General features: G+C 39.7%; 1 protein-coding gene across 1 annotated transcript in view; it reads right to left on the bottom strand.

The window, feature by feature from the left end:
- The window catches only part of AKAP6 (A-kinase anchoring protein 6), a 382,763-nt gene that overhangs the window by 284,495 nt on the left and 76,084 nt on the right, over positions 1-22,184 (bottom strand). Inside the window, exon 2 of the mRNA XM_007450167.1 lies at positions 4,949-5,200. Within this exon, the coding sequence (XP_007450229.1) occupies positions 4,949-5,200 (252 nt within the window). The remainder of the gene's footprint in view (positions 1-4,948; positions 5,201-22,184) is intronic.

The raw sequence follows: 22,184 nt of genomic DNA, 5'->3' as shown, positions 1-22,184 counted from the left end.
CGAGACCCTCGCTCAGATTCCTTTCAGCTCTCCCATGTTGGTGCTCTGATTCTGCCTGCCTTGCAGAGAGCAGCAGTGGACGAAGAGGAACAAGCAATGATAGGGAAATGGGAAGCAAGGCAAAGTTTAGTTTCTGATGGGAAAAGGGAAAATAGACAAAGTCTTTCAATAATTTTATTTATACTATAGTAATAATTCTTGACAATTTCCATTTTCTACAGGCTGAAATTATGAGTCAAATGGCTAATCTCCAGGATCAATCCCAGTCAACCAACCTACAGTGATATCTCCCTCTTCCACACTTAAAGCAGTTATTATCTGCATTATTTACTTCAGTTCAACTCATCAACTTTTATATACAGTGACACGAACTAGGTGCTGTGGGAGATACAGAGATGATTATAATCTGGTGCCAACAATCACGAAGTTCAAATCTAGCACACACTTTGTCGTAATATAAATTGCCCTGTGATAAGTGCTCATGGAAGAACACACAAAGTGCAATGATGTGAGTGCTCTGGAAGGACCAATGTGTTCCCACTGAGAGGTGAGTATCATTTAGGTAAAGTGCTTACCACACCATCTGGCATATGGTAAGTTCTTAATCAATGTTCGCTATTGTGTTACTACTACTAACAGTTATCACTACCTGTGTGACTACCTCTCTCAGCCTCAGTCTTCTTATCTGTAAGATGGATACAATAATATCATCTGTAAAATAAGGATAATAGTGCTTGCCCTGCTAACCTCCCAGAACTGTTTGAGGATCTAACAAAATTATGACGGTGATTCCTAACATTTAATAGCATGTGTTATTCATCTTTGAATTCCTAGTGCCTTATAAAGAGTAAGAAATCAATAAATATTTAGGGGAGGTAGAAAGGAAAGTAGGAAGGAAGGGAAGAAGGAAATAATTATTATTATTTTTACCAAAGAGATCAGTTAAGAGCTGGTTTTGCTTGTTTTATTTAATTATTCTTAGGTTTATGCCCTTAAGCATTCACTTAGCCTCTCTTAAATTCAGTTTTTCCATCTATAAAATGGAACTATCTTTTTAAATTGACGTATAGCTGATTTACAATATTGTGTTATTTTCAGATGTACAGCAAAGTGATTCAGTTACATATATATTTTTTCGGTTTCTTTTCCATTATAGACTATTACAAGATACTGAATATACTTCCCTGTGCTATACAGTAAATCCTTGTTTTATCTAATTTATATACAGTGGTTTGTATCTGTTAATCCCATACTCCTAATTCATCCCTCCTCCCTCCCTTTCCCCTTTGGTAACCATAAGTTTGTTTTCTATGTCTCTGAGTCTGTTTCTGTTTTGTGAATAAATTCATTTATATTATTTTTTATATTCCACATATAAGTGATAATCATATAGTATTTGTCCTTCTCTGTCTGACTTACTTCACTTAGTACAATAATCTCTAGGTCCATCCATGTTGCTGAAAATGGCAATATTTCATTCTTTTTTATGGATGAGTAATGTTGAAATGGAACTACTTTTAATACCCATTACCCTCCTTACTAAATGAAACAATAAATATAAATTGCTTATCACAGTATCTGAAATATAGAAAATTTCAGTATAACACATTTTTTACACAATGGGAGCTTTGCCCTAAAGTATTTTTTATTTGTTTGTTCAGCTGGTTTTGTTTCAGTAAGGCATTTGCCAATTTGTTTACAATATATGGTCTGCTCCATATTTAAATAAAGCTCACTTTGTTTTTGTACGGACAGAAAGAGAACTTGCCACTTTCTTGACTTTCAAACGTATTTTTTTTTTTTTTTTTTTTTTTTTTTTTTGCGCTGCGCGGGCCACTCACTGTTGTGGCCTCTCCCGTTGCAGAGCACAGGCTCCAGACGTGCAGGCTCAGCGGCCATGGCTGACGGGCCCAGCCACTCCACGGCATGTGGGATCTTTCCGGACCAGGGCACAAACCCTCCTCCCTCGCATCAGCAGGCGGACTCTCAACCACTGCACCACCAGGGAAGCCCCAAACCTATTCTTTAATGGGCTATGAAACTCAACTGACTTCCAAAAAGAGAAAAATGGATTTACCTTCACTAGAAGGACATTTACTATTCTAGTTTATCAGCATGTTTTACGCCATCTCCCTTTTCATTCTACAAATCTTTCACAGCTGAATTTACTCTGATAAAGCTGAGAATTTTATCCTAATTCTTTTCCTATTTTCCACAGTTCCAGTGTGCTGACAGAAACAAATAAAACTAACAAATAAGATCAGGAATCCATTGCTTCAGGAAAGATGGTAATGGAGACAGTGCTTCAATTCACAGAGAAATGTCCACAAAGCAGATGGCTGAGAATACACTGTTCCTTTACCCCTCATACAACATATTCCTGCATCTCTACAACAGGACTAGAGACTGACTTCAAACATGAAAATGCACTGAATTGCTTTCAATCGAATCTGTAAATAATTGTTGAGCTCACATTGTGAGACCCATGATGGATACTACTTAATATAAACTGGCGACATAGCTGTGAAAATAGTGGCCAGTAACAATTAGTTAGTCTCAATGGCTTTTAATCTTTCTTGGGCTACCATTTTGTGAATAATACAAGTTCAAATAAACACATGATGAACATATTCCACAAAACAACAATAACAATAAACCCTAGAGCACTTTCATATCCCCAGCTCTAATCAGAGTTGTGATCAGTAAATGTTTGTTGAATGAAGAAATAAATATGTAATATGAGTTGGTTTGACTCAATGATTTCTAATGCCCCCTCTAAGTGGTTGAAAGTGGGCAGATCTGATGACTGATCAATACTGGATTTTGGACAGAGCCAGGAGAACACATGGGTAGAAACAAAAAAAGAATGTACAGATTGGAGATACCAGGTAGATATCTAAAGTACTGTCTCTTCAGAGTTTAGACAAACCTTCCCCATCTCTGATCTCCCACCTCATTAGCATACACCTCTTCCTAAACACCAGATTTAGGGCAGAGTTGACTAGTTTGGGATTCTTTGTAGTTTCCCATAACCACAAGGGTCCCAATCAGGGACCTTCTAGGGATCCCACTTGGGATGGATGGCATCTGAGGACTATCTCACACACCTACATATTCATTCTACGATTTTAAAAGGAACTCTACCAAAGTCTGTATCACCTCCCTCATTGCCACAATATTAGGAAAAGCTAAATGAAAACAAAGACTGTGACCTAAAGTTAGAAGTGAGCCCAGTAGATTTTCATTCCCAGAAACTTCCAGGGCCTGCAGGGAATTTGCCACAGCAAGAGCATCATTATTACAAAAACAATAATCAACAAATATAAATCATTTATGAGAAGCCCAGATTTGTTTTGTGTTGTTGATAATGTTGGAGCCACTGAAACATTAATAACTTAATGAGATGCAACACTCCTTATAAGGCCTTTTAATCCACATTTATATAAATGCCTTCTAAACTTGTATAATACATATTTTCCACAAAATCAACAGTAGAGCACTAAACTGGGTTTCAAGAGTCAAGGGACTATATACTTACACACACACTCTATGTATCTATACATGGTATCTATCTATCTATCTATCTATCTACCTACCTACCTACCTATCCATCCATCTATCTATCCATCCATCTATTTATCTATCCACCCATCCATCCACACACACGTATATATAGCCCCTACTTAGCTAGCACAATGCCTCTCCCTCTCTCTCTCTTTCTCTCTCGCTCTGACATATATGTCAGTTTTATTTGGGAATAGGAGAGTTCACTTGGAATTAACTTTACAGTGTTCATTCTTAAGCTATGAATCAAGATTAACAGCAGCAAACTCTTTAAACTATGCTTACTATGAGTACAAAAAAATCTAAATATACTGGTTGTGCAAAATTCTAAAGTCCATATGACTCACTGCAACCAGAATGATTTTTCTAAACCATGAATTGAATCGCATCAATTCCCTGAACAAACTCTTCTGTTATCCTCAAAATAAAGTCCATTTCTCTTAATATGACTTTTTTTTTTTTTTTTGCCATATGTGGGCCTCTCACTGTCGTGGCCTTTCCCGTTGCCGGACGCGCAAGCTCAGCGGCCATGGCTCACGGGCCCAGCCGCTCCGCGGCACGTGGGATCCTCCCAGACCGGGGCACGAACCCGCGTCCCCTGCATCGGCAGGCGGACTCCCAACCACTGCGCCACCAGGGAGGCCCCTTAATATGACTTTTTAATACGGCTTTTCATCTTCATGATCTGACCTCTGCTTACATATTATTTCAAATCCTGCTTCCTGGTCCCTTGAACTTTTTCCTCTCTGAGGCTGTCATTCTCTCTCTTAGCTCTGGATCTTTGATCATGCCATTCCTTCTGTCTAGAACAGTTTCTACCTCTGTTCATCAGTCTAATCCTGCTTGTCCTTCAGGTCTCAGGTTAGACTCACTTCTCCTGTAAAGGCTTCCCTGTCTGAATTAGGTGCCCCTTCTCTGTCCTCCAGTGGCATCATGTACACCATTGTATCTGCATGTAGATTACGCAGATCACAGTCTGGTCTTAATGTCTGTCCACTTGCCTCCACTCCCCACTAGTCTCAGCTCTTTGAAGGCAAAGGCCATGTTTTGATCACTATGACACTCTTAGCACCTAGTGCCTGGCCCATATAAGCACTCAATGAATATTTATCATCAAATAATTGAACGAGGAACAGGAAGCCAGGTTAGCACCAACAGCTACAGGTGGTATCTATGCAAACTACCGGGTGTGAATGAACTCTGGTTTTTAGCTTCATTCACATTAGAAGTGCCCTAGCCTCTAGTACTATACCTAGAGTCCACACCCGGCTTAGGACCTGCTTATTTACCTATAAAGAATTCCTATCCCACACCTCTAAACTGAAAACATCCTCAAATAATCACACCTGACAATGCACTATTTGGCTTCAAGGAAAACACCCACCTCCTTTGTCTCTTCAGAGAAAGCTTGCAGAATGTCCGTCTGTCTGGTGTAGTTGCCATTGGCGTCCTGCAGACCTTGCAGAATGCGCTCCCGCAGAACCAGCACTGAGACGCGGAGCTGGTGCCAGAGGAGCTGCACCGCGTGGATGTCCACAATCACGTTGACGGAGTAGGACAGCAGCTTCAGGGAGAACTCCGTTTCAAGGAGGGCATGGATTTGTTCAACATGATCAGAAATATCTTCACAAATGTCCTACAATAAAGAAAAGCAAATATACGATGACTCCTTTGCCTTAACCTGGGAAGGGGATGGTAGAAAGGTTACTCCTTCACCTGACACCAATGATCAGGGCCAACAGGTCAGGTGAGCACATGTTGGATAGCTGACCTTTGTTTCAGTTCAGATAGAGTCACAGGCCATATTCCTGGGCACTGGGCCTTCAGTGCACACAGGTAAGTTGATCTCTTTCTAAGCCACGAAAATCCTACTATTTTTCAGATACTCACATTGAAAGTTCATCCAAGGTGAGAGGTTACTTCACAAATCCGCTCTCTGTTCTCTTTATTTACTGTTAGTTTGGGATTTAGGTAAGGGAGCCAACAGCTCTTCTCTTTGCTACTGGTGAGCTCCACCGAACACATAGTATCTCAGGATAGAAGCATCCTCCAGACATGTAGCATGAAGAAAAATGGGCTAGAATGTGTGCTGCATTGGAACTCCTAGCCATTCTCAGTGAGCCATGGGATCTTCAAGGCAAGGGATAATTGTCACTTTCCCACAGGGACACAATTTAATATTTAAATTCTTCATGGATATCCACGCTTTGCAAACAAAATCACTCTTAAGAAGGAAAGAGAAACCCCAAGAGTGAACAAAAACAAAATACAGTTTGGTTTTGTTTTTAAGACTCAGACATTTAAAATAAAACCATTACTATATCAAAGATTCAATGTCCTCCTCACATACTATTAGGTAGGCAGATTTTATCTGATGTGTCACTTGTCCTTACAAGTTCCCACATTTTCATTGTGCTGTCAGAGGCCAGCAGCATGAAATGGGCAGCATCACTGGTAATACTTACTTGAGCAACTGGAGTCCATTAAGCATCAAAATGATGCAGATGTCAGCAAAAAGGGCTCAGTTAACTCACTTTTAGTTATGTATCAGTGATTTAAGTGCGGCTTTTATTTATGATTTTTGTTAAAGCTAAAATTTTAAGACAGCCTTTGAGTTCTGAGCCCTATCCTGAGCATCAAAACAGTCATTCTATGCTGGAAATATAACCTTCTGATTTCATGCAATTCAAATACTTGTCTTCAAAGAAAAACTAAAACGTAACCTGTATTTGACAATGTGTAATAGCCAAAAAAACTATTGAATAATGATAGAAAGTTGTGCTGAATTCTGAACAAAAATTATTGTACAATTCCAATACATGCTCCAACATTAGTTCTTGAAATCCAAGACCTAACTGGTAATAAATTGGTGATAATAACTCAAAACAGATTAAAAGTTTAAACTAAATAGACTTTGGAGTTCTGACTGGGTAAATTTCTTAGAAAAAAATATGGCCCATGGGCTTATGCAATCCAATAGAGACTTGGGGCAAAAATTATAATACCCTATTAACCAGTACATAAGAACCGATCACGGCCACATTAGCTAGTCTCTGCTGACCTTCAGCAGAAAAAAGCAGGCCTCTAACTACCATCAGATATTCCATGTAGCCTGGGATCTTGTTTGGACATCTACTCCATTTACCCCATGCATTTTATTCCTGATACCTCAACCACCACCCCAAAGCAAGTGCCCTGCATGCTTTGTCCTATTAGGATGCTCATTTCTATATAGTACTGTGTTGCCTTGGAAAATGCCCTTCCTCCCACGGCTGACCTCTTCCAAATTCTCAGGACCCTCCTGGCTAATATCCCCAATCCATTGTAAAAACGTGCCTTAACCTCTTCTCGAATGCTACCTCTACCCCCTGTTCCTACCCAAACCTGACCTTGCCCAAGCCTTCTGCTTCCTCCACCGCTCTCCCAGGGGAAGCAGCTCATTCTCCCAGGCCTCAGCTGAGAGATTGGGAAGTGGAGGAAGGAGGGGGGCTGATGGGGGAAGGGCAGACCTCAGTGCTTTTTTGTCACTTTCTGATCATTACTCTTTTGCCTTCTTTCTTCGTAGGTGCCTACTGTCTGCTAAACCTTCCTGTCATCCTCCCTTACTACTGTTACCTACATTCTCTCTCACTCCTCTGCACTGAAGAATGCATCTGGTTCACGGTTTTCCTCTCCATACTGAGCACACCATTATCTTAGGTAATTTCAGCATTCACACTGAGGAGCCAGCCAACACTCTAGCCTCGGATTTCCTTTACTTCACTACTCCTAAGACCTTCACGCCATTCTACCAGATGACTCTGCCATCGCTCCACTCTGGACCTGGTCGTCACTTCACCTGGGGAACATCAGAAAGTCCCTTGTGCCCCCAACCTCTCTTTGACAGACTTTTTTACTCCCATTCCCCCACTACAGGTGCTTTTCAACCCCCTCCAGGCCACCATCCCCTCCAGCCACTTTCCTCATATACCCCCGTCTCCTAGCACAGCTTCCACGGTGGTTACTTCAACCACCCTCTCGGCAGTGTGCTCAACTTCCTCGCACTCTTGATTCCATGACTCAGAATTTGTAAGTCTCTGTCTCTTAGGCCCCACTGCAATCTAGAGATGCAGAAAAATGACATACCTGAGGGAGAAAAAGGTTTGAGTAACCCTTCTGCCACCTGCTCAGAAGAGCTAAATAGGCATTTATTTCTACACCATCCCACGCTCATCTCCCAACACAGAAGGTTATATGTATAGCCTTGGTACCATGAAAACTTCATGCTAAAGCACATGTCATCCACTCTGTTTACACACATTTGGCTCCTTCATAATGGATGCAGGAATCTAGTCAGAGCCAGTTCATGGGTCAAATGTCAGGCAACCATCCAGGGGAAACTATGTGTAAGGGGCACTAAAGCATCAATGGTGCCAGTTAACTCAGGTTTTCATACCCTGCTCCTTAGTAACTGTGAAATGTGAATTAGCCCTGATCCCACAGAAGCAGATGGGCCCTGAGGAGAAAGAAACACCCTCCCCACAAGTGCTGACCTCACTCTGTTGAGTATTTTGGCAATATGCACACGAAGGATCTGCTGAAATTCTGAAACGAAATAATGCATAGCATGGTGCAATTTTCTGGAGTCTATTAATTTATTTAATTACTTTTATGCCCTCTACTTTGCCATTGGTTGTCTGGCTTGACAAAATTACATACACGCACAAATTATAGAACAAGAACTACAGATAACTGTGTAGGTTGTATATTCGAGTGTGTGAGTGTATACACTCCCTCTCCCTCTAAACGGGGACTATGCTTCGAACACTTGATGAGATGTTTGTTTAGAGAAAGGTAGCTAATTCTGAATCTATATCTAGGTTTTAATAACAGAAGATCTGCTTTTCCCTGTCCCTCTATATAAATGTCAAACAAATATTTAAAAAAATATTCAGTCTGAAACTTCTGGTGCTTTGGCCCTTAACTACTGACATTTTTTTGGATGTTATATGAAACAAGCTGAAGATTACGGACATTCAGTCAGATAACCAGGTATCAGAAACTTTAAAAACTGGTTTGCTGAATGGCTTCCTCCCAGCAGAGATTGTTTGGAATTAAAAGGCACTGAGAGATCTGACTTGTTGGAGGCCCTGTGGGCACTAGATTAATAAGATGAAGTAGAAGCTTGGGTGTGGAGTTGGATTGGAGCCCAACTGACGCATGTAAGGAATCACTGGCTTTTCAGCTTCTACCAGATGTTTAACTTGAGCAGATAGCAACTGGAAACTGGACTCAACTCACATGGCTGAGCTGCTCAGTGTATAACAAACTTTCGAGCACTGCAGTGTTACTTGGTGGAAACAAAGTGGTAACTTTAGAGGAAATTCACAGTTTTTTAGGAATATGAAAAGAAACAATCCCTTTGGGACTGGAGATACATAATATATATCTGAAGAACCTATAAGCAAAAATATTTATCCCCATCTATTTACCAAGAGTATTAACAGGAAATAAAATCTTCCATTCATAGTTGGAGGTTTAAAACGCTTAACATGGCAATGACTAGTTATGCTGATACAGTGATTAAAATTCATAGTGAAGTGTAATTGCCCAAAAAATGTTAATGTTTGATTTCAGATTCTTTCCTATTTTGATAGAGGGTGTTAGTAGGCAGAAAACTGAATGTCTACAGAAGAGGTAAGGTCAAGAAAGGGATGAGGATGCTAAAGATTCTATGAGTGACAGCCAAGGAGTCCTTTCCAGCAACCATGAGAAAAATGGTTAGGTCCACTGGTCCATCTTCTATAAAGCAATTTATTCCAGGCTCTGATTTCATAGTCGTAGCCTGAAATTATCCCATTTCTCCTGTTCACACCTAATTCTGGTCACTGTTTCCATCAGTTCCAGCCCCTCTCCCCAATGCTGTCTGTGTTAGACCTTTCTTCTCTGACTTCTAGACTCCTCTCCTGATTCCCAAGTATGCATCATCTGGAATGATGCAACCATGGACAGATCCACCAGCCCAGACTCCTCACACTCTTAAGACTCTAGATTCAGTCTATCGCCCTTAAAGGCAGCTCGCACTCCTTGTAAACCAAGTCCACAAACAGAGAGCTGGAGGACTCTGAGAATGTAGAGGTGGAGGAAAGGCAGATCCAGAGAGAGGGGCCAAGGATACCAAGACAAACTGTTAACCTTCAGAAGCTCACCTGGAGTTGGTCCCATTATCTTGTTCTGTATAGACAAAGGAAAGCTAAAAATCTAACTTCCTATGAATATTATTATTTGGCAACAGGAGGCTGTTTCACATAATTAATGAAGATTTTATATCATCAGAAGGTAGCTTCATTCCCAGAGGATTTATTTCAGCATGTGAATGTTTTCCCCAAGTAGAGGACTGGTTCCTCAGGACCTCTTTGTATAATTAGTGGCTACCATTAAATTGGGCAGTCAAGAATTTTGATGATATGGATCTTACTTTAACAGATTAATAATGAACAAAAACTTAACTTCAGTAGATAAAATTGCTTAGTTTATTTTTCAATATCATCAATTGGTATCAACTGCTTTAGCTACTTAAAATCTCCCATAATTCTAACATGAATCTCATTCATTCTCTTATACCCTTTCCTCTGAGAAAAGATGTTCTCCAGCAAGCTCATTTAAATGACTAAATCAACAGATGTCTCAAAGAATAACAAACTTTAATTTTAAACTGAAGATAGTCTTTAAATGTCCTTAAAGCAATAACATTTTTTATAGCTACTCAAATTGTCCCCAGCACAATTAAGGATAGAAGGATAATGTCTTTAGGAATTAATTACTTCTGTTTTTTTCAGTGAATGTATTGAGTACCTACTATGTACTAACCCATGTGCTGGGGAAACAAAGGTGAAAAATGCCAGGGTTTGGTCCCCTGGAGTTCCCTGCCTGGTGGGAGGGGGCATATAATGAGAAATTATAGTCAGGAAAATAAGTGTTCACAAAGGGTACACAGATGAGGAGGAAATGATTGTGTCCACAGGGGCAAAGAGGAAAGGGGCACAAGCGCTTTTCAAAGGAAGTAAAGTTTGGGTCTTGAAGAAGACAACCAGGAGGATGAGACAGAGAAGAACATTCCAGGAAGTAGCAGGTGTCAGTGTTGTCTCCATAACTGTGGACCTGGGGTTTAGCACCAATTTCTTAGGCACGGCATATTACACACCGCCCATAAAAGAACAAATTTTGACTTCATCAAAATCTAAAACTTTTGCTCATGAAAGATATTTTTAAGAAAAGGAAAAGATAAACTACAGACTGAGAAAAATATTTGCGAATTACTTACCCAACAAAGGATTTCTATCCAGAACATACAGAGAATTCTCAAAACTCAACAGTAAGGAAACAACCAACCCAATTCTAAAATAGGCAAAAGACTTGAACAAACACTTTACCTAAGTGGACATAATGATGGTAAATAAGCACATGAAACAATCTTCAGCCTCGTTAGCCATTAGGGAAATGCAAATTAAAACCATAGTGAGATACCAGTTTATACTTATTAGACTGATTAGAATAAAAAATTGCTGACAATACCAAGTGTTGAGGAGTTCCAGAGCAGTTGGAACTCTCCTACACTGATGATGAGAATGCAAAATGGTACAGTCATACTTGAAAACAGTTTTGCAGTTTCTTATGAAGTTAGACATACACTTACAATCTGACCCAGCAATCCCACTCCTGGGTGTTTATCCTAGAGAAATGATAACTCAGGTACACACAAAAATAAATGAAAAGACGCTCTATTCATAAAAACCAAAACCTAAATGTCCTTCGGTGGAGAAATGGATAAACAAACTACAGTACATCTATACAATACACAGCAATCAGGGAAAAGAAGAACTATTGATACATGCAACAATTTGGATAAACCTCAAAAGCAGTACGCTAAGTGAAAGAAGCTAGTCTCGAAAGGGTATACACTGTATAAGTCCATTTATACAACATTCTCAAAAGACAAAACTATCGTAATGAAGAATACATCAGTGGTTGCCAGGGATTGGGGGTGGGGAGGGCATGACTATCGACTGATAGCATGAGGGCATTTTTTGGGCTGATGGAACTGTTCTGAACTCTGATTATGGAGAAGGTAATAGAAATCTACACATGGGTTACAACTTGTAGAACAGTACACCAGAACTCCCCACAATTTTGCTGTGTGATAATTTTAAAACTAATGAAACAAAAGGAAGCCAGTTTATAGTTTCTTGGTAAAATGCATGTAGAAATTAATTTGGGGTCACACATTCCCTTCATATTCTTGGAAATGACAAATAGCACAGCCCTTAAGGTCATGGCACTACTATCATCATCTCTGATTCTATAGCTTCCACATTAGTTTCTGGCAAGTATAAAAGAAAATGAGGTTCATCTGGAGCCCATCTCAGAGTGAATTAAGGCAAATGACAGCGGAAACAATGTATGTTCAAAAGTTGCATGAAAATTTTTTCCACAGGTATTACTGCATTAATGTGGGAAAGTGATGTTATTTTCTTGTTTAATTCACATACAGCACAGTAGCCCCTGTGGCATCCAGTATTACTCACAGCACAAAATGCACTGAATACATTATGTTACCAACTGCCCACTTCACTCAACCTTCATGACACCTTGCGGTCTCAAAATTGCAGCTGCTGCTGCCTGTCACTGAAACAGGACTCTTCTCTGGTTACCTAGTAGCTGATACAAACACCGAGGACCTGAGACTGTTTACAAATAAACTCCAGCTGGTTGGGTCAGTATTTTTCCTTTAATTTAGTTGTATGTTTAGGTGAGAGAGGTGTCTTTTTTTGGTAAGATTTTTGTATATGTATTTTCCAGTTGTATCTTATTTCTTCTAGACAGATATAAGGCTTTTAAGATACCTGTTGTGTATTTAACCAGTATGTCCAGTTTTCACCAGAGTGAGATAGAAGTGAGGGTGCCCTTCCTGTGAGTGTTCTGACTGCTTACTCTAATAACTCTTAAGTATGACTGCCCCAGCTCCTGCTAACTGTCCCTGGGAGGGGATCTGTTTGCTGCCTCATCATTAGGCCACCATGCCCATTTCCAACCATTCTCAAAACATCTTGAACGTTTCCTCATGAAATTACAAGTATCTGTGGATCAACATTCTGCCAAAGTGCCCCAAACTGCCAGTCTCCAAGGGCTCCATGAAAATGTGGAGGAAAACCTGCCCTTCCAGCAACTTTCTCGCCCAGGTCCTAAATCAACACTGGGCACCCCAGTTTCACTAAGTCCCACAAATGCAGCCGCTCCCACTTCTCTCTTGTTTCTTGCTTCCCCACGTGCAATCCCCAAGTGAGAAAACATAGCAAATCCCTCGAGTACCTACAACCTGCCTCTCCATAGGGACAAACAGTAAAATCAACAGTCATTTCTGCATTCTTCTACTACCCAAATACTGTTTCTTTCTCTTCCCCCAAATAATTTCACTGTTTCTCTCAAAACACTCTTGAGTTACATTTGTATAACTGCAGGACACATTCAGACGGTTTTTCTAAAACAAACATGAATTAAAGTCTACTTTTAAAGGATAGGTCTCCTCACTCCCACTTCCATCTTTTTCCCTATCAGAGTTTCAAAAACCTTGAGCCCTCATCTTATCCAGAGGATACCATTAAGAGTTTTTATATTCTAAAGTCAGTAAGCAAGAGATAAGTAAACATAAGATGTATTTTGTGTACATAATTTAGTCTTACTGCAAAATGCCATGTCATCATGACTGCTCATTTTGTTTACTAGCAATTGTAGAAATGAATGATTAATGTGTCTTTTACCCATATGCTCACCATATGTGTGTGTTCATTAGAAAAATCTGAAAAGAAAGAGATTCTTACCTAATACATGTACTTTGTATTTTAAAATACAGATCAAGGGAATAGCCGTTACTTGTTTAAAAAAACTTGCGGGCTTCCCTGGTGGCGCAGTGCTTGAGAGTCCGCCTGCCGATGCAGGAGACGCGGGTTCGTGCCCCGTTTCGGGAGGATCCCACGTGCCGCGGAGCGGCTGGGCCCGTGAGCCATGGCCGCTGAGCCTGCGCGTCCGGAGCCTGTGCTCCGCAAATGGGAGAGGCCACAGCAGTGAGAGGCCCGCATAACGCAAGAAAAAAAAAAAAAAAAAAAAAAAAACTTGCAACCTCATATAAAAAATATTGCAGAGTATGAATGTCACCTTCAGTTGACTTTCAAAACTGTACTTTCTCCAAAAGACAGATTAATAGATGTTCCTATGACAAGGTATTTTTATTTCCCCAAAGTAGACTACCCCCTCTTTTTTCCCTTCCTCTACACTTTTTTTTTAAATTATAGCTGTATTTTTAAAATATTTATTTTATTTACTTATTTTTATTTTTGGTTGTGACAGGTCTTTATTGTGGCATGCGGGATCTTCATTGCAGCATGCAAGATCTTTTTGTTGTGGCGCGTGGGCTCTTCGTTGCAGCGCATGGACTTCTCTCTAGTTGCAGCGTGCAGGTTTTCTCTCTCTAGTTGTGGCACGCAGGCTCCAGAGCGCATGGGCTCTGTAGTTTGCCGTACGTGGGCTCTCTAGTTGAGGCGTGTGGGCTCAGTAGTTGTGGCGCATGGGCTTAGTTGCCCCGTGGGATCTTAGTTCCCTGGCCAGGGATCACACCCATGTCCCCTGCATTGGAAGGCGGACTCTTTACCACTGGACCACCAGGGAAGCCCTGTTCCTCTTCACTTTCTAATGGTCCTAGTTTCTTCTTTGTCATATTGAGAATGACTGTGATGAAGACTGGTGGGAGGGATGCTGAGACTTTTATGACCATCATAGTACTTCTCTCCAAAGTTTGAAGAACTGTATGATTATAAAGAGTAGTTATCCTTTTAATTACTAAAATTCTGCAAGTATGAGGACTGAAATGAGATTATTTATTCAGAAGTGATTTTTCTGTTATCGTTAGCTGGTACTCATCCACCTCCCTCACTAGATTGCACCTTTCTGGAAGCAGGAAATGTATCTTACTTGTCTGCACTGCTAGGACACGGCCATACATGTGGGCAGTGTCCAAAGGATGCCTGTAGAATTGGATTCAATTGGATAAAATACTGTATTTCACAAATCAATGTAAAATCCTTAAAAAGCAAGTACTAGTTTAGCTTCCTCTCCCAAGTATATCCACACTAATCAGTATGCAATCTGCAAATGTAAGTAACTGACATCATCTCCTGTTTTGATTAGGAGAGGTGATGACGAAAGCACATGGATTTGGGAGAGTGAAGGAGACTGTAGAAAGAGGAGGATGAAGATGCTTAATACAGACTTGGAAGCCTGCACACTTCTGCTTCCATGCTCTGAAAGTCTCCTTTGCCTTAAATTGAGAAAGAGCCAATTAAAAGTTCTGCCTGGCCATACCTGGCCATATCCAAATCAGGATTGTTCTGCTTTCCATTACTGAAATTTTTTTGGTTTAGAATTGTTATTTTAAAAGCGTCAGAGAGTCCACTGATGAAGATTCCACTTTAAATTCTTAATCCCAGGCTCTGACTTATTCAAGAGGGAAAAAATCCTGAGCAAAAAGACAAGAGGAAAATTGACAATTCCTATTGCACACTGGAAAAACCATTTTTTCTAACTGAGCTATGCTTAGCCACATTCATATTCAGTGTTCTAGATAAAGGTTCAAAATGTAAGTTCATTCACTAGTGAAAATCACAGCTATGGCCTCAATACTCAATAGCTCAACTGGAAATTGCTTGGAATGTCTGTACTTTCCCCAGGACATCTTTATAGAACTGATTTCAGGTAGAAATTGACAGAGAAGTCAGTGGCGGTTTTTATACTGAAGTGTGCAGTATAATCGTGTGTTAATCATGCAGATTCCAGGGCTGCTCCTTTTGAAGAGAGATGGGATGAAGAAATCTGCATTTTCTTAAGCATGCAGTGGTCATTATGCCCGTGTTCTAAGCACCAAACACAACTGAAAAACACTGAGCCAGGGATGGGTCATCTGTCTAGAAACAGGCAAGCCTGTTGCTACACAACCCTAAGAACAAAACCCAGCGACTTGAAAGGCAGTCTGCCACTGACATTACACAGATGTCTCTACTGAAGAATTTACATTCTTGTTCCAGAACACAATTTTCCACAACCTTATTTATCTACTGCTTACAGTGTTGTGATAATCTCTAGGGTAGCATCAGGTTTGCAGGTTTCTCTAAAATGCTTTATTTTTTTTCTGACTTTTTACACTTTTTAAATATAATAAAACAGATACAAAATATCACACATAAAAATATATAGCTTAGTGAATTATGATAAGGCAAACAACTATCCAGGTGAAAAATCAGAACTTCGCCAGCCACCCCAGAACTGCCCCCATGTGCCCCCTCCCCATCACAGACCCTCCAAGCCTCAAAAAAGTGATCACTATCCTGACCTGAAGAGCAATCACTTTCCTGCATCTCTTTATGGTTTTATCACCCAAGTATGCACGCCTGGTACTATAATTTACTGTTGCCCATATGTTCACTTGCTATGTCTGTAAGTCTTTTTAAATCTACAGAGTCCATCTCTATTCCTTTTGGGTTTTTTCATACAATTCACCTGTTGAAAGTCCTAGGGCATTAGACTTGCCGAGTTTCCCATAACTTGGATTTGTTGGTTGCAGCCATGTGAAAACTGTCAGTGTGTTGGTCCTCTTCCTACAAACTGGCAGCTGGATCCTAAGGCCTGATTAGTTTAAGGTACAATGTCTTTGACTAAACCATCAGTAGTATTGTGTTCTTACATCAAGAGGAATTTAACTTTGGTTTTTGCTGTTTTTTGATAGTTGATGCTATCGACTATTTTGACAGTTGATGCTCTGTACCTAAAACTGTTAACGTCTTGGGGATCGTAAAATGATGATATTCTATCAATTTGTTTTCATTTACTAGCTGGAATAGAAGATGCTTCTCTTTATGAAAAATTTGGCTACAGTGACATAATTCATAAAGGAAAGTCAAGATATATGCTTGATTCTTTCCTTTTCTTTGTAAGTTTTCAAGATAATCAATTGGTTTTCAAGACAATGAACTGGTTCTCTGTTACATTCAGAAGGTAACCAACCAGTCGGTTTTTAATATCATGTTGTACTCATGGATTTAAACATATTCGGTGGATTTTGATCCATAGCAATTCTCAACCTTATTGAAGGGCAAACTGTCCATCTTTGGCCAGTAGCATCCCCTTCAATTTGACTTCAGGTTGGCTATTCTAAGTAGACTTTGCTAGATTCCTTACTCATCTTGTATATTTCCAGACTTGAAATCAGCCATTTTTCTAATAAGCCTTGGTTTCCTTTAATGAGAAAAGTTTTTTCAGACTACCATCTGGACAGTAGGGATGCTCATTACTTCTAGGTTAGTGATTGTTTCTAGGCTTTTTTTTTTTTTAATTAACAGAGCTAGTAGACATGTATATTTTTTAGAAAAACACTTTATGAGTTCATAACTGATATTTCCAATTCAAATTCATGACCACAGGGTTTTAACCTAATATCTTCTACATGACATCTCTATCTCCTTTCTTCCACACCAAGAATTCTGATTCTCAAGAACACAGGGGGTGATGGAATTAGAGAATCCCATAATTACTCATTTGCTTTATCTCACATTATACACATGACAGTTTCAGAATACTAATGCTAATACTACTATTAATACTGGCCCTGAAGCAAATGACTAAGATAGGCATGTAAAAGATCTGGTCAACGTGGCTTTTGTTACCACAGAAGAGAGCTGGGTCACCTTTGGTTTGTCTTTAACTGGTCTTTGAGAGAACGGAACTTATACCCTAGTCTCACATTCATGACTGTTCATATTACACAGTTTAAACATTTGCGGGTTTTGTAGGTTCCCACATTAATCACGGTACTTTTCGAAGGGAAAAAAAGCCTCAATAAAAATATAACCACATGACCATTAGTTTTCCTACAAGGAGGGAAAAGACTTTGCTTTTAGAAGGCATGCCGTGGGCTTCCCTGGTGGCGCAGTGGTTGGGGGTCCGCCTGCCGATGCGGGGGGCGCGGGTTTGTGCCCCGGTCCGGGAGGACCCCACGTGCCGCGGAGCGGCTGGGCCCGTGAGCCGTGGCCGCTGGGCCTGCGCGTCCGGAGCCTGTGCTCCGCAGCGGGAGAGGCCGCAACGGTGAGAGGCCCGCGTACCACAAAAAAAAAAAAAAAAAAAAGAAGGCATGCCGTAAGAGACTTCCTGCCTCAGTAGACCCTTCTAATCTTTGCAGCTCATCACAGAATATGCAAAAGGACAAAAATCAATGAAAGTAGTAATCAACAATATTCCAAAGAGACTGCACCATTACGTGAACTTGAGTGCTGGCTTTGCCAGATAAAGCACTCTTTCTTTTCCTTTCCAGTATAACACCTACAGAGCATAGGGTGATTCTTATTACTTACTAGTTTAGGGCTGACCAGAGATGAAGATGGATCTTCTCTTTAAGCCATGGACTGTGAAATCTCTTCATTTTCCATCTCACATGGCCACAGTTGTGCATTTCACATATTTGCTTTGTTTGTTCAGTGATCTATAGGTCACTTCTGTCTATTTCTATGAGGTCTGTCTGCCTTAGAAAATTCTTGTGTGGCAAGCACTGCATTTGTCTATTTTGCTTTATAGAGTATAGTACCACAAGCAAATAGATTCTTAATTCATGCTGATGTTAGTGATCCTTAATTCACGAACCATGAAATAGGAGCTTGTAAGATGATCATGAGAAAGAATAAATGAATCATAATATGTTCTAGATTACTCTGCACCAGGATGAATATTAGAAGGTCTTAGTTCTTGGTCTTGCTGTGTCCTGGTTATCCTTGTCCCAGTAGATCACTGAGTCTCAGTTTCCTCATCTGCAATAAAGTGGTAGATGGAATACCATCCACCAAGCTGGATGGTGTTCCATCCACCACCATCAAGCTCTAAAATTTTCTTTTGTTTTCTTTTTCTTTTATTTTGTGTAGCCCTCCCATAATACATAGGCTGAATTTTCATTACCCAGAAGTTTTTGTGTATCTCTGAAAATCCTTGTAACATGACTGCTACTTCCTTCTAGTAGCAGAACAAGCACTAGACTAGGAATCAGGAGACCTGAGTTCCAGTCCTGGGGACCCTGAAAAGTATCTCTCTGGGTTCTGCAGGTGACCCTCCCATAAGATTTGAAAATAACAGGACTGATCCATACCAGCAGGCTGAGGAGGAAAGATCTATGATTCATTCAGAGCTAAGACCCCTACACTTCCACCGCAGGGTTAATGTCCTGAGGAGCCCCTGTGGTTGTGTTTTCCTTAGTCACCATGATAGACTCAGGCCATTATTCTTCCACTTTCCTATTCCCCCATTCCTGCACACACACACACACACACACGCACACACACGCCTGTGCGTGTACACATATTCCTTTGAGGCTCATTCCCATCTGCCTATACCACCCACTACTACCTCTTCATTCCAGTCACTTAAGATTTTATTTTCTACAAATTTATCAAAATTTTTAGCAATTTAGATTTATTTACCTGAGATGGAAATTTTCTAGTAACTCTCTTGAAATTTTGGAGCATTTCAAGTTATAAATGGTCTTATAAGTTCATCTACAAATGCTTTCTCTTGACCTATTCATAAATACTCTTCATACTGGGAGAAAGAAGTTAAGAGGATGAAAGTCCTATTTGGGATTTCCTTGCTGACTCATGATGTGACCTTGGAAAGGTCAACCTCTTTCTTAGATGCACTCTTTATATATTTAGATCACTAAGAACATGGCACAGCTTCTAAGGTTGTGTTTCTATGTCTTCCTCCCCCACATAAATATATCCACAGCAACTAGCTTGGCTGTTGATTTGTATTTAAACACCTACAGCATGCCTGTTGGAAGCTAACACTATAGACACAAGTTTTTAGATCTCACATCTGAGAGTCCGGAACAGGAAATGAAACCTCATAGGCTTAGAGTCCTGTGAAGAACTAATTTTAGGGGCCATGGTTAACACCCTGTGAATGAGATAACAACAAATCCATATTCTGAAGCCAATACTACCCTTTTATGTAAGGTAGATGGGAATGCAGGTCATCAATTAACCTTCTGAAAAACTCCCACTGCCTCCCATGGACCCAATAATTTCATTTCCAGGAAACTCTCCTAAGGCAGTAATGCATTTACCTACTGAAATGCTATCACAGAGTTGTTTTTTTAATTGTGAAAAAGAATCTAACAACCAAAAGATCAAAAGAGAGGAGATTGGTTTAACATGACGTGGTGTTCCATACAATGAAAAAATAGACAGATACTACAATATGCGTGTCAGATGTTCAAGATATATTGTTAATTGAGAAAAACTAAGTTATATAAGAGTTCTATTAAAAATTATAGTTATGTATACTCATATGGAAAGAACTGAAAAATATGTTAAAGCTGTTCATAGTATATTCTCTAGGTGGCAGCATTGTAAATGATTTTTAATGTACTGTTTTTCTCCACTAGAGATTCATTTCTTTTGTGAAAAAAAGAAGTAAAAAGTAAACAACAAGGAAGAAGGTAGTTTCTATGGCAACATGTCAAGGAATGCACAGTTATGCAGAGTAAGGAATATGTAGAGTACAATATCAATAGAGTCAAAATCATTTACTGAAGATCAATGGCAGAGCAACAGGATCCCAGACTCCTGGCATTCTTTTTGTGTAGGGATAGACCTGTCACTTCATTCACAGATATCCTACCAGCATTCTCTTAGGGCTCTGTGTCAGATGGCCAGGTGCTACTAGCCAAGTACTAACAGATAAATAACATATCATTAATCAGTGGTTATTAAGACTTTCAGCTCTGTTTTCGTTTTGACTGCCTTTTTTAAAGTTTAACAGAATTGATATAAAGATACAGGTGAGGGAAAGACATTAATCACCTGAAATGAGTGAGAATGTATGTACTACTCATCCTCTCTCCCTTCTGATTTGATTGATTGATTTGTCCCAGAGCGTGACTGCATAGATCATTAACCCTCTTCTATATTTTCATATAAACCCATAAGGGAGGGATGTTTCTGGGGAAAGTTTCCATTACTTGACAAAGTAAGACCTTGTTTATCTCCAGGAGTGACCTCAATATCCTAGGATTCAGAATCTTCCACTTTCAAGCTACTACAGCCTTTGAGTAATTACTGGAGAAGTGAAGACATCTAAAGAGAACTCAGCACTCCCTTGGGGGTATACTTTACATAACTGAAGTAACAGTTCTTCACAATTGCTTAGGAATTATTGAAATACACAGTTTTTGCTGATCGATTTATATAAACTTTTGTTTACTTCCATAAATGCAAATAACTTGTACTGCTGGATTTGTTTTGTTCCTATGCTCATCCCTTCATCCACAGAACCACAAAGAGCAAAAAGCATACATCTAGCACATTTTCTGAAAAATTTAATGCTGAGCATCAAAGCCTAAATGAAAACATAGAATTCAGCTTATATCTTAGTTAAGAAAATCCATTTTGGTATTTTGCCTGCTCCGTCGTGCTTGACTGACTCTGTATCAGAACTACTCTTCAGCAAGAACTAGACATACAAAGCATGATGAAAGTTACTGAATTCCAATAATGTGGTTTTAAATCTACCCTCATTGCCCTTTTCCAGAGGCCCCTTTGGGAAATAAAAATGGATCAGAATAACATATCTGACCACCAAGTACAGAAACCATCCATTATTAATGGCCCAATTACACACCAAAATGAAAGACGAAGGATCCATTCAAATAGTCTTATAACACTGATTCAGGCTCCTCAAAGGACATTGTACTTTACTTTTGAAATCAGCAACCAACTGAGAAATAAATTCAATTTCAACTGCACTTTCCAAACTTCCAGATTAATTTTACCTATAAAATCATTTTAACCTCACTGCTTACTTAGTTTGACTGTAAACTTAGTGAGGAAGAACTTTCTTTTTTCTGACTACACACACAGAATCCTATTCATATCTCACAAGGAGCAGAAAGCACACAAAAGGAAAAGCAGGACCAGTAAATGAGCTCTGAGCAAGCACAAAGACCAACCAAACCTCAGGTTACTCCTTTCAACATTTAATCCATGATTAATAAGCTCCTCCCTATAGTATCCTAACTCTTAAGCCCCTCTACCCCTGTTTAATCGCAGACAGAAACCGTCTTGTGAATGTCTAGTGAAAATTCTGGTGTGTACAAGTAAATTAATAATGAGTAATAAAATTAAAGAAATAAAATAAAAGGGGCAAATGACTTGGAGATCAGAAAATAAGAGTAAGGAAAGACTATAAGAGAGACTTACAAGGATGAGGTAACTTCAATTGTTTCTCCATGATTTAGATCTTACCTTTGCCCAAAAACGGGGGAGAGAGGAAGGTGGCTTACAAATAGTAAAGTTTACTGTTAAAGTCTGAAAAAGGACAGGAGGGAGAAAGATAGATGAGACACTTAAAATGATACCGTTGCTGCATTCAAGCACTCAGTTCATCTCTACGTAAGGAGAAGATGTGTGACCAGAAGTGCTTGGCTGAAGAAAAAGACCTGGTGTGAGAAATTTGAGACATAAAGGAATTATCAATAGTTAACACAAGAGGGTGGC

The sequence above is a fragment of the Lipotes vexillifer genome, unplaced genomic scaffold, assembly GCF_000442215.2.
Source record: "Lipotes vexillifer unplaced genomic scaffold, Lipotes_vexillifer_v1.1 scaffold919, whole genome shotgun sequence".
Classification (NCBI taxonomy): Eukaryota; Metazoa; Chordata; class Mammalia; order Artiodactyla; family Lipotidae; genus Lipotes; species Lipotes vexillifer.
Note: the sequence above shows the minus strand (reverse complement) of the source record. Positions and strands in the feature narration are given on the sequence as shown.